Source organism: Tachyglossus aculeatus, chromosome 9 (genome assembly GCF_015852505.1).
Source record: "Tachyglossus aculeatus isolate mTacAcu1 chromosome 9, mTacAcu1.pri, whole genome shotgun sequence".
NCBI classification, from domain to species: domain Eukaryota; kingdom Metazoa; phylum Chordata; class Mammalia; order Monotremata; family Tachyglossidae; genus Tachyglossus; species Tachyglossus aculeatus.
This window is the reverse complement of record NC_052074.1, coordinates 51,700,867-51,713,528: the sequence shown is the minus strand read 5'-3', so window position 1 is coordinate 51,713,528 and position 12,662 is coordinate 51,700,867. Positions and strand designations below refer to the sequence as shown.

The following is a 12,662-nucleotide window of genomic DNA, read 5'->3' as shown; positions in this document are numbered from 1 at the left end:
CACTCCTATTTTTGCAATTTCCTTTCTTTTCTTTTTCCTCTACTGTACTTCTGCTTCCCTAGCTCCACACCCCATTCAGTAGATAATTGTATCGGTATTAAAGTATAATATCTATATAAATAGTAATATGTAAAGGAGTAAGTGTAAGTAAATTCATTGCATTCCATTTCAATCTTAAAGCTATAATAAAACTTTAGAATGTAAATATTTCAGCCTAAAATATTAGTCTTCAAAATGGAAGTCCCTTAAATTTTGGGATAGCTCAGCAGGTACACTTGTAACCTCATTAGTGGAATGGATTTTTAAATTTAACTTAACAGAAGGAAAGTGACCTTGTGTCAAATTACCCATTATTTCAAATAAATTGCATCCTCCAAACTCTGGGGACCGTGGCTGGCTCCACATGACCCTGAATGAATAGATACATTTGAAATTCACATATTATTAAACTTTTTAGGCTTCCATCCATTGTTACCTACATTTCGAAACAACCTAGAACCTTGGCCCAGTGATAGATTTCAATTCCCATTGCAATTTAATGTGGCATTGATAAATGGTTGGTTATCATTCCAACCAACCAACCATATTCTTTTTTTAATGGAAAATTTCCAGTATCACTGCTTAAAGGGCACATTTGGGGGTTTTTTCCACCATATCAATTGGAAACTTGATATCCAGTCAATTGCCTTTTATATTTGGGGTTAAAGGGGTTTGATTTTGGGGGGATCTTACTTAACAAATTAGTAGCTCAGCCACGATTTGTCTTTGTTTCCAGAGACCTGGTGGACAAATTGCCTAGCTCCCATACCTTTCTTCTTCTTGGTGATGCATACATGAACATTCAAGAGGTAAGAATATTCAGCAGTATTGAATTTCAAATAACCTAAGCATGTTGTAGTCATAACTATGTTGCGGCAGTTGTATGAGCAATAAAATTAAAATTCATTTGGGAAGTTATAATTACCCGCAGAGTAATTACCAGGCATTGGTAACCAAAAGTTGTTGCTGCATTTTTTTTTTTTTTGATATTCGTTAAAGATTTGCTATGTGCCAGGCACTATACTAAAGTTTGGGGTAGATACAAGCAAATCAGGTTGAACGCAGTCCAAGTCCCACATGGGCTCTTAATCCCTATATTTTACAGATCAGGTAACTGAGGCCCAGAGAAGTTAAGTGACTGGCCCAAAGTCACACAGCAGACAAGTGGCGGAGCCAGAATTCGAACCCAAGTTCTTCTAACTTCCAGGCCTGTGCTCTATCCACTAGGCCACACTGCTTCTCATGTTCACCCAGAGAGTCTAGGTGAAGGGGGCTGGATGTGAGCTGGGCTTCCAGAGCAGTATTACAGTCACTGCCAAGTTCAGTTCCCCAGTGACAACATCTATTTGGTAGTCATGGGTTCCCAGTTAATCAGTGGTGATTATTGAGCTCATTCTGTGTGCAGAGCACTGTACTAAGGGAATACAATATAAGCAGAGTTGGTAGGCATTTTTCCCTGCCCACATCAGGCTTGCCATCTAGGGACATCCTTCCCACCTCTGAAAAGTAGTAACAGCATCCACCACCCAAGACTATGTATTGGGTCTTTGGGCCCAGAGCCGGCTGTGGTGGTCACTATTTATGGAGGCTGATTAAGAGTTCATCCTATTCCCTGCTGCCTCCCCAGCTTCCCCAGCTTTAGAAAATTGAAGGATGTGGAATTGCTATGTAAACCTCAGCGGTGGCAATGTGAATTTAGAAACACACAAACACCAATTCTCAACCAGGCCAGAGGCTGCCATACCTCCCGGCTCCCCCTTTTTGGTGGCTTTGCTCCAGGTATTCAGTGCTGGCCTGATAATTGTTCAGATGTGTTATCACACTGAATGTAATGTTGAAAAAAAGTGGGTGACAAGTACACTAATGAAGACCAGAGTTTCAAAATTCTCACAGTTGAAAATCTTAAATTGAAAAGATGTCAGAAGCATGAAATGGAGCTTCCTCAGAAATTACTTTTAGAGTCACAATCTCTAAAGCTAATTAAAGCTTTGAGTATGACTTTTTGTCTGTCACTAAGAAGACTTACTCTTAAGTTCTTTGCAAATTGTCCTGTGATTTCCCTATCTAATGTTACCCATTCCCCACACTTCCCTGAGGGGATTCAGAATGACTTGACTTTTTCATATGTGATAAATTTAAGACCTGGTGATTGGGGGTCAGGTGGGACTCTGGGAAAGATGTCACATTCAGAAAAGTTGCTCTAAAATTTTGCTTTTTGCCAGATTACCTTTATAAACAGTCAAAACTCAGAGGTCTCAATAATAAAATTTTAGTTATTTTGGTTACCCACTGAAATCACAAACTCACTGCCTGTCTTTGTTGTAACAATCTTAGCCTGAAGAAGCCATAGAGGTATATGAACAGGCCCTGAAAAAAAACCCAAAAGATGGGACTCTGGCCAGTAAAATTGGAAAAGCCTTAATCAAAACTCACAGCTACTCGAAGGTAAATAACATAGAATAAACCTACTGGATGAGATTTACTGAGCCCTGTGGATCACTCAAGCATTCTTGATGCTGGCAAAATTCTGCCTCCACATTCACAAATGGAAATGGGCTCCTAAGGTTATGCAGCTGTCTCAAAAGAAATACTCATTTATTCTCACAACTTTTCCATTCCCTGTGTGCAGGGTGGTGCAGATACATTCTGAGAGGATTGTCTTGCATATATTCTTTTTCTTTAGTTTTGGCTTTTGCACTGTAGACTTACACCTTTAGTATTAAAGCTCAGGAAAATACTTAACAGTCTTATGTCACAATCCAGTTGCCTTTACATTAGAGTACATTTTTATTTGAGGAAATATTTGTTTGAACTTCTGTAGACTTAAAACAGAATATTTGTATAAACTAATTCACAATTCTGAATTGGTGATATAGGCTCCAAGAAGTGTTCAGCTGTATTATCAGTAGTTATATTTGCTTTTTGCTTGTACATTATGTTGAATAAAAAGTAGCTTCTTCCATAAGTTGTCCTCTGTTTTTAGGCTATCGGTTATTATGAAGCTGCCCTGGAAAATGGTCAGCAGAGTTTCCTTTGCCATGACCTTGCTGAGCTCCTGCTGAAACTGAGGCAGTATGAAAAAGCAGAGAAAGTTCTTCAGCATGCTTTGGATCATGAGCCTGGTATACATTCTTTTCTTGATTTGTTTTTAAAAAGCCAGGTAAATAAATATTTGCATAGTTTATATTTTTATATATTATTTTCACTCAAATCAAAGATTTTCATGTAGTAACCCATAAAAACCACATACATGCACTAACAGAATTTGATTTGAAAAACTAAGGTTCTGGTTTTGGAGGACGTAGTTTTCATCAATAAGTGCAAAAATTAACATCCTTGGCATCTGACTGTGTGAACTGCTGCTTTTGCTGCAGAAAATCTGAGTCCTACTTATAGGCTGTATTTTCCTATTAAGCATTTCAGTCCTGTTGTATACTCATATACCAAGGGGAAGCCCCAAACAGAGAACTCCTAACTTCAGCCATTCAAAAAATCCTCAAGAAAAAAAAAATCCAAATTCTAACCAAGACCAAGTGTCTGGTTTACCCAGAAAAAGTGTCCACGTCCTGAGGTCTAGATCTTTATTATGTCATAGAACTGCAGAGAATATTGGGCTTACTATATTTGATAGTCATAAGTCTTCCCTTCTTGACTACTTCACTGCTAGTCAAGTCCATAGCATCATTTAATTTCCCTTTTTCTGGCATCATGATTATTGATGTGAATGCATGAAACTGTTCATGCATTCCAAAGAATTAGTTTATTCCAGTCCTAATATAAAATGAGATTATTAAGCATATTAAAGCTTGAAATGCAAATGGAATTTTTTTGCATGATTTGTTTCGCTTAGGTGTGAACAGTATTTCCTTAACATTCTTAATGGATAAGTCTTAAGACCCATTTTATAGAAAAGATGTTATGAATAATTTTTGTATTCTTGAAATTAGAAAGAAATCTTCTAAAATCATGTATTCATCTCCGTAACTCCAGACAGGACTAAATTATTTTCTGTATTTGGCTGTCTGGAAATTTTTTAGTGGTATTTGTTAATTTCTTAATATGTGCTAAGCCCTGGGTTAGATACAGGATAATCAGTTAGAACAAAGTCCCTGTCCCACATGGGGCTCACAGCCTAAGTAAGAGGGAGAACAGGTATTAATCCCCACTTCTATAGATGAGGTAACTGAGGCACAAGAGGAGCTAAGTGACTTGCCCAGGGCACACAGTAGGCAAGTTGTCAAGCCGGAATTAGAATCCAGGTCCTTTGACTCCCACGCCATTGCATTTTCGATTAGGCCACACCGATGCCCATTTGTTTTTAAGAGAGGGAGATTGTACATCCTCCCTCAGTATTGTCAAAGTTAACTTTTAAGAAATCTTTTGGTATGTATTTTTCTGGTGTCTTCAAAATTTTTACTTTAAAGTAATCATTTATTTTGCTCACCATATTTTTAACTATTGTATAGTAAATGACCTATCAGCCCTAATGGAGGATGGACGTTATCAAGTTCTGCTAGCCAAAATTTATAGCAAAATGGAAAAGGCAGATGAAGCCATCACTTCATTACAGAAGGTAAATGAAAAATAATGTAGTAGTTGTGCAGGCTTGCCAGTACCTGCTTTGCTGTTTACAGAAAAGTAAACATACTTCAATCAATAAATAGTATTAACTAATTTTTTTAAATGGTATTTAATCACTTACTGAGTGTCAAGGATGGTTCTAAGTGCTGGGGCAGATACAAATTAGAGCAGATACAGTTTCTGCCCTGTATGGGGGCAGACAAGTAGGAGGGAGAAATGTGTGTAGAAACACTGTGCTAAACACCTGGGAGAGTGCAAGAGAGTAGAAGCATTAACAACCCACTGGGAATTTCAAATCTAGTCGAGGGCCGGGCACCGAAATAATTTACAGATTGGAAGAAGGAAAGTGGATGTTTAATGCTTAAGCGCTTAGTACAGTGCAAGCGCTTAGTACAGTGCTCTGCACATAGTAAGCCTTCAATAAATACGATTGATGTAGTATATAAAAGTACTGCAGGTGGATATGTGAAGCAACCAGAGGAATAGGAGAAGTTCAAAGGGAACTATATCATTGAAACCACAGATCAGAGTAGGTGCCAGTGAGCATCAGTATAAACAAACATAAGATTATGCGCAAAGAAAAGTAATTCAAATCCCATCTTGTCATTGAGGGCCCTGATCTGTCAGATGGGACTCTGAAAAGAGAAATCATTACCCACTAGTCGCATTTTTAAAAGATCGAACTTATGTTTTTCTAGTTTAGTTGTTGTGAATTTGAAAGGAAGGACTTAAATGACATCATAAGGAAATGGAATTCATTATGGGTGGTGGAAGAGTACAACTTTTATAGTTACCCAGGCAGGGCTAGGACTGATGCTCTAAGGAATATTGTAAAGTGAAGCGTAAATTCTACATTGTTTCTTCTCCTGTCATGTAATACTTCTAAACCTCCTGCCCTTTTTAAAACATAAAACTAAATAATTTCAAATATGTTGACATTAGGACTGAAGTAACTTGTAAGACTCTTTATACAGTATTATTGTAAAATATCAGCTGATGGTTTTAAATGATCTATTTTATCATTTATATCTCAAAAAATATTTCTGGGTATTATTTGCCTTGCCTTTTGACTTTTCAACACCCTCATACTTGTCACTATTTTTCCCAGGCTCGGGACTTACAAGCCAGGGTATTGAAGCGGGTTCAGATGGAGCAGCCAGATGCAGTGCCCACCCAGAAACAGTTAGCTTCTGAAATTTGTGCAGAGCTTGCAAAGCATTCTGCTGCTCAACGAGACTATGAGAAAGCAATTAAGTTTTACAAAGAGGCTCTTGTTTATTGGGATACAGATAACAAGGTCAGTTATTTTAGGAATAACCTCATTCTAAATATCATCGTAATGACTGCAAATGTTAAATTCCTACCATCTTGTTTATCAATTTAGATGAAATCCAGCCAAAGTACATCCTTGAGAAAGAAAAGCAAATATTCTTAAAAGATGAATTTGTAGAGCTGTCCTCGTATTAAAAATATTGGCAGCGAAACTCAAATTTTTTGATTAAAAGGCACGAAGCTCAATCTCAGAAAATAGATCTGAGTGGAAATATTCAGAAGTTTATTGCAGTTGTGTTTCTAGTCCTTGATTTTAAGCATGTTTCCTCTGTTCTGTTAGTATCTTAATCAGAAGTTAATCTTTCTGGGCACCCATGCAAGTATTCCAAAATCTAGAAGTATGGCTATGGGTATCCTTTCTTGGTTCAGCAATATGGAACTGGGTTGAAACAAATGAAGTTGACTACAAGAACTGAAAAAGAGACATGATACTTTACTAAATTTTAGAAGTGTTTATTTTAATGTTTCAAATCATAGTTAACCAAAGACTTTCAGGATAAAATAAAGGCAGTTATAAGCAGATATAAACAGAAAACTACCTCCCTTTTTTCCACAAAATCTTAGTTGAATATAGAGAAACTCATATTGAAACCCTGATAATTGCTTTCCTGAATCAAACATTAGTTTTGATCCCTGGAAATGCACCTCATATTGTTTTCCTCAGTTTACCTCTTCCATATTATATACCTGGTTTGTAATTCATTTTCACCATGTTTTTGGCAATTCTTAAAATAAACGGATGATAATATAGAGGAAATTTACATATTTCATCTTATGAATGTTATTTTATTCATATTTCTCTTTCAGGTAATGCTGGAACTTGCACGTTTATATTTAGCACAAGATGATCCTGATGCTTGCCAACGACAGTGTGCATTGCTGCTAAAAAATGACCAAGATAATGAAGCTGCTACAATGGTTAGTGAATCTTTTACTGAATATTTTTACAAAAATATTGCTTTTTGTTGTAAACTTTGAAGTAGATCAGGTAGAATAACTCTGTATATATGAACTTTTCAAAATGCCAATGAGCAGATCAAGGGTTAATTTCCCAATTGGTGTGGAAGGAACTTTTTAAAACCCATGACCATATTATGTTTAAATTCCAACTACATTCAAAACCTTTCTTGGCCTTCTAAACTCTTGGAAGTCTTTCAAACTCCACCATCATTTTGGGGAAGGGGCTAAATTGAGCAGGCGGTCACTCTTTGTGATGGCTCTGAAATGATACTTCCCAAGTGCTTAGTACAGTGCTCTGCACATAGTAAGTGCTCAATAAATACAATTGAATGAATGAATGAATGATACAACTTGCTGTTTAGAATTCTGTTTCAGACACTGGTTCCTGCTTTTACCTCTAAGCCAATTTTTCTAGGTAGCATACAATTTTACATTGAGTCGTTTTATCATCTCACTCCACATCCTACTATTCTGCTCTCAGCTCAGAGCATCAATTCTTTGAAAGGGAGCTCAAATCAACAAATCAGTGGTATTTATTGAGCACGTCCTATGTGCAGAGCACTGTACTAAGTGTGTAGAAGAGTCTCATACGAGAGAATTAGCAAACACTCCCTGCCCGTAACGAGCTTACAATCAACTTTGCACTGTATGTTTCAAGATGGTAAAGTGGTTTCTATTTATAGGACTTGACTCTTACTTCATATTTGCGGTGGGTTTACACCATATTGAATCCATGAAGGAAATGCTTTTTAACAACTGGACAATAATTATTTCCCCTATAGATGATGGCTGATCTCATGTTCAGGAAACAAGACTACGAACAAGCAGTGTTTCATTTTCAGCAGCTTTTGGAACGCCAACCAGGTATGTTGTGTTCACTGGTAACCAAGGAACCAAGTTTTCATTGTGAACATGGGGGTGAAAGAGGGACAGAACTTAGGGGTCTGGTGGAAGAATGACGTCTGGGAGGGACAGGCTGCAAAGAACTAACAGGCCAGAAAGCCACCATTGTGTGTCTCTTCAATCCCAATGGGTTCTTAGAGAACCTGAGTTCTATCCCCGACAGCAGCACTTGCCTGCTGCATGAGCTTGGGCAAGTCTCTTGGCTCTCTGTTCCTCAGTTTCCTCATCTGTAAGGTGGAAGTTTAATTCCTACTTAGGACTGCGAGTCCCATGTGGGACAGGATGTGTGTCTACCCCAGGGCTTAGTACAGTGGTTGGCAGTTAGTACGTGCTTAACAAATATTATTATGTCTTTGAATTATCAATTAAATAATCCACCCCGGAATGCATCACTTCCCAGGGAAAAATTGGACTTCAAGTATAATTTATTTCAGATAACGCTGAAAAAGGGAAAGCTCTGAGGACTGCCATTGACAGTCTGATTGCTTGGCCACTCCTTCAGTGCTGTTCCCAAATCCTTAGCGGGATTTGCAAAAAGAGCAGGCCTTGAGGTAGGAGGTGGCATAGCAGATACTTCCAGGGTAACAGCAGAAGGTAGATGTGTGCCATTAATCTTAGCCCCAGTGTAGCACCTGTGTCCTTTTCCCTCTCCATTCAAAACTTCCGGTCCAGAGAACCAGAGTTGCTTCCAGTTACCGTAGCTTCCTAGGGAAAGATGAAGAAGTAGGGAAGACAGATAAAACCCCTCCAAAAATCTTCAATAATGTAAGGAGAGTTTGAGATGCCGCGGTGATGGATTTTCTCATCTCTCCTGTTGAAATAGAGCCCCAAATCAATTTGTACTGAACCCAAGACCCAAACAGCCTGTGTTAACTCCAGTGTGTCTCCCTAACCTCTGTCTTGGTAATAATGCACCCTCATCCTTCCCTTTATCAGAGAGAAAGATGGCAAGAGCTGAACCTCCCCATTTCAGTGGAGGTTGGATGGGTTTTCCTAGAGTCAGTTAAGTACTGCCTGGGAGTCAGAAGGATCTGTGTTCAATTCCCAGCTCCATCACTTGTTTGCTGTGTGACCTTGGGGAAGTCACTTAAACCTCTCTATGCCTGTTACCTAATCTGTAAAGTGTGGATTAAGTCTGTGAGCCCGATGTAGGACAGGGACTGTATCCAACCTGATTAACTCGTACCCATCCTGGAACTTAGTAAGGTGCCTGGCACACAGTAAGTGTTTAACAAATACCATTTTTTTTTTTTTTCAAAAAGGAAAAGAATCCAAATGGTAAGCCATGACCCTGAATAAAGCATCCTGAAACTGTCATGCCATGACCCTGAATAAAACATCCTAAAACAGTAATTATTATATGTGAGAGGTATACTTGCACCTAGTCATGTGATTTCTGAGGTCACATGACAGATTCTCAAGCCAAAGCTGGGGTGAGGTGCTTGGCTCTGGCAGGCACTTCAGAGGCCAGGTGCTCCAACTTGGCAATTGCTTTGAGCATTTCCAAGAGATCCGAACTAGCCTCCAACCCTATGGGGTTTGTCCCTGCGTTAATATTAGGTGTCAGCCGCTGAGCTGAAATTTCCGAGCCTGAATTTAAAGTAGGTTCATTCAAGTTAAAGGAGAGGCTGTTCAGTCTAGATACCCGAAAAGTTTGTCTTTTTAAAGTGCAGCTGATTACTTCCAAATATATTTTGTATCAGAAATACAGTCTGAGTAGATATTTTCTTATCTTGTCTAGAATTTTTTAAATCCCTTGACTTGTCCAAAACTTGTTCTCCCATTGGGGGAGTAACTAATTATCAAGCAGCTGCTGCTTCCTCCATCTCCCCCCTATCCCCACCACTCAATTAAAGGGCTGACTGTATGAGGTACCAGAGCAGTCTTAATCCTTTGCCTCCAATAATCCCCCTCTTCTCTCAAACCCCTTCTTCCTTGTTCACAGCTCTGAACCCCTGGCTTTGCCCCCACTTCAAGAAGAGCTGTGTTTTGTTTACTTTTGAGAGCCAGAGATTGAGGAAGGAGATTCAGCCTTGTTCATGGAATATTCCGTTAAGATAGAGACCCAATAGAGGGAGACATTTTTATTATTAGCCTCCCCAGGTATTTGACTCTTTAAAAAGCAATTTGCAAGTGGCAAGGTAGAGTTAATTACTGAAAAAGGAGGGGCTGATCCCTGAAAGAAGGGAGTGAAACTTCAGTCATGCTATCTAGCCCCTGGGGTTATCTTAAGAGAAGCAAAGAGTGCTCACTAGCCAAATCAAACTTCTTCCCACTGTGAATTCCAAATAGGTTGTGTGAGGTTAAACTGGACTATTAAACCTGTTAGTACATAAGATCTAATTCTGTTCAACTCCTGAATAGTCCCTTATGTTCTTAGATAATTATACAATACTCTCTCGCTTAATTGATCTGTTAAGAAGAGCTGGAAAACTTGAAGAAGTTCCAAGATTTCTTGCAATGGCTGAGAAACACTCTTCTAGAGCAAAACTGGAGCCAGGATTTCACTACTGTAAAGGACTGTATCTTTGGTAAGTTTAATTGGGTAAAGCGTGTGTTTTAGAAACTTTTTTATTACAGTTCCATTTTTTGTGTGGTAATATGGGTATGTTATCAGATATTTATGATCATCCCAGAATCATGATACAGAAGTTAATTTTAAAGTTCATTCAATTCACTAACTTTTTTGAAATTGTTTTTAAATCCAAAAGGTATACTGGAGAACCTAATGATGCTCTTCGCCATTTTAATAAAGCCAGGAAAGACAGTGACTGGGGCCAAAATGCCATTTATAACATGATAGAAATCTGTTTGAACCCGGACAATGAAACGATTGGGGGTGAGGTCTTTGAAAATCTGGATGGGGACCTGGGGTGAGTAATTATAGAATCATCATGTCCTTTTTCAGGGGAAGGTATAGCTTTAGAGAGAGCAGAGTGTTAGACTAGTTGGACTTTGTTGTCTGTCTGAAACACCAGCAAAGATTGATTTGAATTTTAGATCACTGGTGAAAGTATTTCCTGATTTAGAAAACTGGCCTTCAGTCTAGAGAAAGGACAGGGCAAACTGTAGTATCCGGATGACCTGACTCTGTAAAACTTACACAATTAACAGCAGCCTAGAAAGTATTTTCTTGTCAATAAACTATTAGTGCATGGCATTAATAACTGTAATAATTGATTCAGTCATATTGAGTGCTTACTGTGTGCAGAGCACTGTACTAAGTGCTTAATAATAAATAATAATAATAATGATATTTGTTAAGTGCTTACTATGTGGCAAGCATTGTTCTAAGCTCTGGGGGAGATTCAAGGTAATCAGGTTGTCCCACATGGGGCTCACAGTTTAAATTCCCATTTTACGGATGAGGTAACTGAGGCACAGAGAACTTAAGTGACTTGCCCAAAGTCACACAGCTGACAAGTGGCAGAGGTGGGATTAGAACCATGACTTCTGACTCCCAAGCCCGTGCTCTTTCAGCTAAGCCAAGCTCATTCTGTGTATGAATGGGAATACAATTTATACAAATGATCGCAGAATAGAAAAACTTTTATGATCTCTTCCAGGAAATTGAATAAGCTTAAAATAACAGCATTGAAATAAGATGGAAAGCGACTCACTGTCACCAAAGATTGAATTAATCAAGTCAGCGGTATTTGAGCACTTGCTTTGTGCAGAGCACTGAACTGAGCACTTGGGAGAGTACAGTACAATAGAGTGAGAAGACATGGTCCCTGCCATGAAAACTTGTACCACGTTTTTAATTCAATATTGTTAGTGGTCGTTTTACCACTGACAACCTTTTGGACATTAATTTAGCCAGCATTTGGGAGAAAATTGACCAATTAGTTATCTATTCCACCTTTTTGCTAATCTACCCAGTTCTCTGATAACAATGGATTGCATTCTGGCACAGTCCCATGCTAAGGAAAACTTGTGTTATAATCCTCATTTTGAGTGTGTGCAACTGTTTCTTCTCCCACCAAATTGTGCTGTATTCAGACAAATGTGCATTATTGGAAAAATGTTCAAAACTCGGCAGGAAAGTAGCATCCGGAATACATAGCAGAAACATGTTCCAGCAGAATTGAGTGTACTAAACATGTCCAGTCCTTTGGTCTTGTAATAAAACGGAAGCCCAATTTGAGCCAAGATCATAAAATCTAATATGAGAGCTGCACATACTACCGTTCAAACCCACTGGAGGAAATTTCTGGGAAAAGATCATTTTTCATAATTCAAAGAAACTTTGGTTAGGAAAGATGTCGATTTACAGTAAAACAGAACATCTGAACTGATGTTCTCAGTATACCAGGAAACAACTACTAGGCTGTTCTAATTTCAAAGAACTCTTTCGATTTCCTTGTACACATTAAGCTGAATAAACTAACTGTTGGTCTTAAATATTTTAGAGGTCAGAACCATTTAGGATAATCACTGAAATAGCCATATAATGGAAATGTAGTTTCTCTGTTATGTCAAAATAGTTTAGCCCTGTTTAGCCTTACGGAAATAAAGACATTTTTTGATTCTCGTAATATAATGTGCTTCCTTTTGGTTATCTCCAAAATAATCTCTGGAGTGCTTAATTTTTTGAGGGTTTTTTTAGACGAAACCTACCATGCCTTTGTTTGATAGTGCTTAGCAATCATGAACCATATCATGGCTGTTTATTTTGTAAAAGGGGCATTCATTGTCCTCACTTAGCATTTGTTTTATCCTACCTGAGTTTTAAAACTTGAGGTTTGCTTTTGTAAATATTGCTAAAGAGTCACCTATCAACTCTACTGTGTTCTTCTCTTCCTATGGCTACTAGAGTGCTCTGCATAGATAAGCATTCAGTACAC

The 12,662-nt window shown here is 38.3% G+C and overlaps 1 protein-coding gene across 1 annotated transcript in view; it reads left to right on the top strand.

The window, feature by feature from the left end:
• The window catches only part of TTC21B (tetratricopeptide repeat domain 21B), a 43,612-nt gene that overhangs the window by 19,022 nt on the left and 11,928 nt on the right, over positions 1 to 12,662 (top strand). The window contains exons 15-23 of the mRNA XM_038751117.1: positions 776 to 848; positions 2,374 to 2,484; positions 3,023 to 3,161; positions 4,506 to 4,612; positions 5,729 to 5,917; positions 6,760 to 6,870; positions 7,695 to 7,776; positions 10,196 to 10,346; positions 10,527 to 10,688. Coding sequence (XP_038607045.1) covers positions 776 to 848; positions 2,374 to 2,484; positions 3,023 to 3,161; positions 4,506 to 4,612; positions 5,729 to 5,917; positions 6,760 to 6,870; positions 7,695 to 7,776; positions 10,196 to 10,346; positions 10,527 to 10,688 — 1,125 coding nt within the window. The remainder of the gene's footprint in view (positions 1 to 775; positions 849 to 2,373; positions 2,485 to 3,022; positions 3,162 to 4,505; positions 4,613 to 5,728; positions 5,918 to 6,759; positions 6,871 to 7,694; positions 7,777 to 10,195; positions 10,347 to 10,526; positions 10,689 to 12,662) is intronic.